General features: G+C 37.4%; 1 protein-coding gene across 1 annotated transcript in view; it reads right to left on the reverse strand.

The window, feature by feature from the left end:
* LOC113830292 (cuticle protein 8-like) overlaps positions 1-929 on the reverse strand; it is a 998-nt gene extending 69 nt beyond the window's left edge. The window contains exons 1-4 of the mRNA XM_027383494.2: positions 847-929; positions 594-665; positions 374-511; positions 1-126 (exon numbers count right to left, since the gene is read on the reverse strand). The exon at positions 1-126 is cut by the window's left edge and continues 69 nt beyond it. Of these exons, the coding sequence (XP_027239295.1) occupies positions 1-126; positions 374-511; positions 594-665; positions 847-858 (348 nt within the window). The 5' untranslated portion in view covers positions 859-929. The remainder of the gene's footprint in view (positions 127-373; positions 512-593; positions 666-846) is intronic.
* Between the last annotated feature and the right edge of the window lie 1,571 nt (positions 930-2,500).

The following is a 2,500-nucleotide window of genomic DNA, read 5'->3' on the forward strand; positions in this document are numbered from 1 at the left end:
TTAGTGGTATCCACCGCCATTTTGCGGGAAGGTGATGGCAGGACCGTAGACTTGAGGATGCTGAGCCTTGCCGGAGTAGCTGACCTTGGCCACGAATCCTCTACCGTGGTCAGCTGTGTAGTCGACCTGTATAAAAGCCAGCCAAAGGATATATATTAATATAATATCTTTGCATACTGTACTAAGTAAATTAATTGATATAACGACTTTCATTTTACCATTGGCTTGTGATTGTTAATATTAAAGCATTTTTTGCTGTCGATGATAAAGGGAAACTCTAATGTAATCTTATATCTGTCAGTATCAGACACATGCTACTCTCAGAAAATAACGTTGAAGAAATTAAATAATTGGAGGTAGATGTGATATTTACAGTCTGCTTGCGGCCGTCGGGAAGGGCGACAGTGTAGGATCCCCACACGTTGCTGCCGTCGGACTTCTCGTTCTGGCCGAAATTAGTTCCTCTGTAAGCGTCGTTCACAGCGTAGTTGAAATTGTAGGGAATGGGAACCTGTGGGAGGAGAGGTATTAAGTGTTTATCTTGGGATAATTATATTGCCAGTATACCTGAATTTATTTGAGTGATTACTTACAGAGGCATAGACAGGGCCGTAATTATCAGGGAAGGCCTGTGCGACAGCAAGGATCGCCACTGCAACGAAGACCTAAGGAAAGATAGCGTTATAAGAATTACGAATTTAACCCTTAAATTCCTCATAAATCGCAGTAACCAAGAAAATAATTTGGGATCAAAATATGTCGTATCGCATTAATAGCATCAGTTGCTATCCCTTTCTATCGGAATTCACACAGCATCACAGCCTTGGTGGAGAACGCATCACCCACTTGGTAGATCATCTTGTCGGAGGAACTTAGAGGAGGAGCAGATGATGCTGGCGGTGGCAGTTGGAGGTGGAATGATCGACTTTTGTCCCGTGCGGCATTATATACTGTATTAACTTCTTGACCTCCAGTGTGATGATTAGACAAAGATTGCGTTTGCCCGTTCACAGAGCTTTCTATTCACCACACACACACACACACACACAAAAATGATGCTGTAACAGGGTGACGCTGTTTGTTGGTTGACACGGCACCTGAACGCATGATATTGCTTATATCGTATCATCTATAATTAATTGGAGCGACTGCTATGAAAATAATGTGCATAAATTGTAATTCATCAGAATGACTTCCGTTCTTTTACCTTTCTCATTGCCATATCATTTCACCTTTTCTGTTTTATTCATAAAGTTTTTCATCAATTTACATCGTTGCTGTGAGTGCATCTTACTTCTAAGGGTATGCTTGATGAGGCGTTGAAGACATTCAGTCTGAAACTAGCGTGAAATAGACATCGACTGCATTGTGTCGACTCGGTGCTGACTCGCCGGAACGAACCCGCTGTGACGAGGTTGCAAGAAGACAATCAAGATCCGGGCCGACTCTTGATTACTATTCGGCCCGAGGAGGATGATCATGCGCATTTGTCTTGATTAGCGAGTGATAGAGGAAAGGGTGTTTTGCATAGAAGTGTGAAAAAAAATGTTCAACTGATTACTGTACTCATTTAAATGTGTTTATTTCGATGGAATTTTGTAATGGCAGGTTAGAGTATCAATGGCAATGATATTACTAATCGTGATGATAAAATTGTTATAATACCGACTGGAAAATTTACCAATTTTTTGAGAATACGTGACTTTGTTACAAGGTTACTTTTTTGGAGGAGGGGGGCGAGGGTGTTAAAACGTGAGAACGAGATGGAAAACAATGTCTTTTAACGTGTATATCGAAGCAGTAGGCCCCTTATAACTTCTGGGTTGGCAAAAGTTTTAATAATGGCCAGATACGTTCTTTGTTGTTCTTTAGATGCTTAGGAATGCACGATATATATATATATATATATATATATATATATATATATATATATATATATATATATACATATATACATATATACATACATACATTATACATGTATATGAATATATATGTGCGTGTGTGTATAAATATATATATATATATATATATATATATATATATATATATATATATATATATATATATATATATATATATGTGTGTGTGTGTGTGTGTGTGTGTGTGTGTGTGTGTGTGTGTGTGTGTGTGTGAAAATTATTTATATATAATATTATATTACATTACATCATGCGGTATCCTGTTATTAGTTAGTTTTATTTAAATCGCCCTGATATTTTATGTCTGAAACATGGTTGACTACATTAATTGTAGGAAAAAAACCGTGAGTGGGTTTTGTGTCCGAATCAGACAACTAGAAGATGCCAAAAATCTGTAGGTATTCACTTGTCTTATTGCCTAAATTATATCAACAAATCAATATGTACAGTCTATTATGTGATTTTTTTGAGCCCGTAAGGATGTATCATAGAGGTACAAAATGATTTTGATGACATTCATCCTAACCGGAGTCAATACCACGTCATATGAATAGGACACGTTGAAAGTTCTTACCATA

This window comes from Penaeus vannamei, chromosome 2 (assembly GCF_042767895.1).
Source record: "Penaeus vannamei isolate JL-2024 chromosome 2, ASM4276789v1, whole genome shotgun sequence".
Lineage (NCBI taxonomy): Eukaryota > Metazoa > Arthropoda > Malacostraca > Decapoda > Penaeidae > Penaeus > Penaeus vannamei.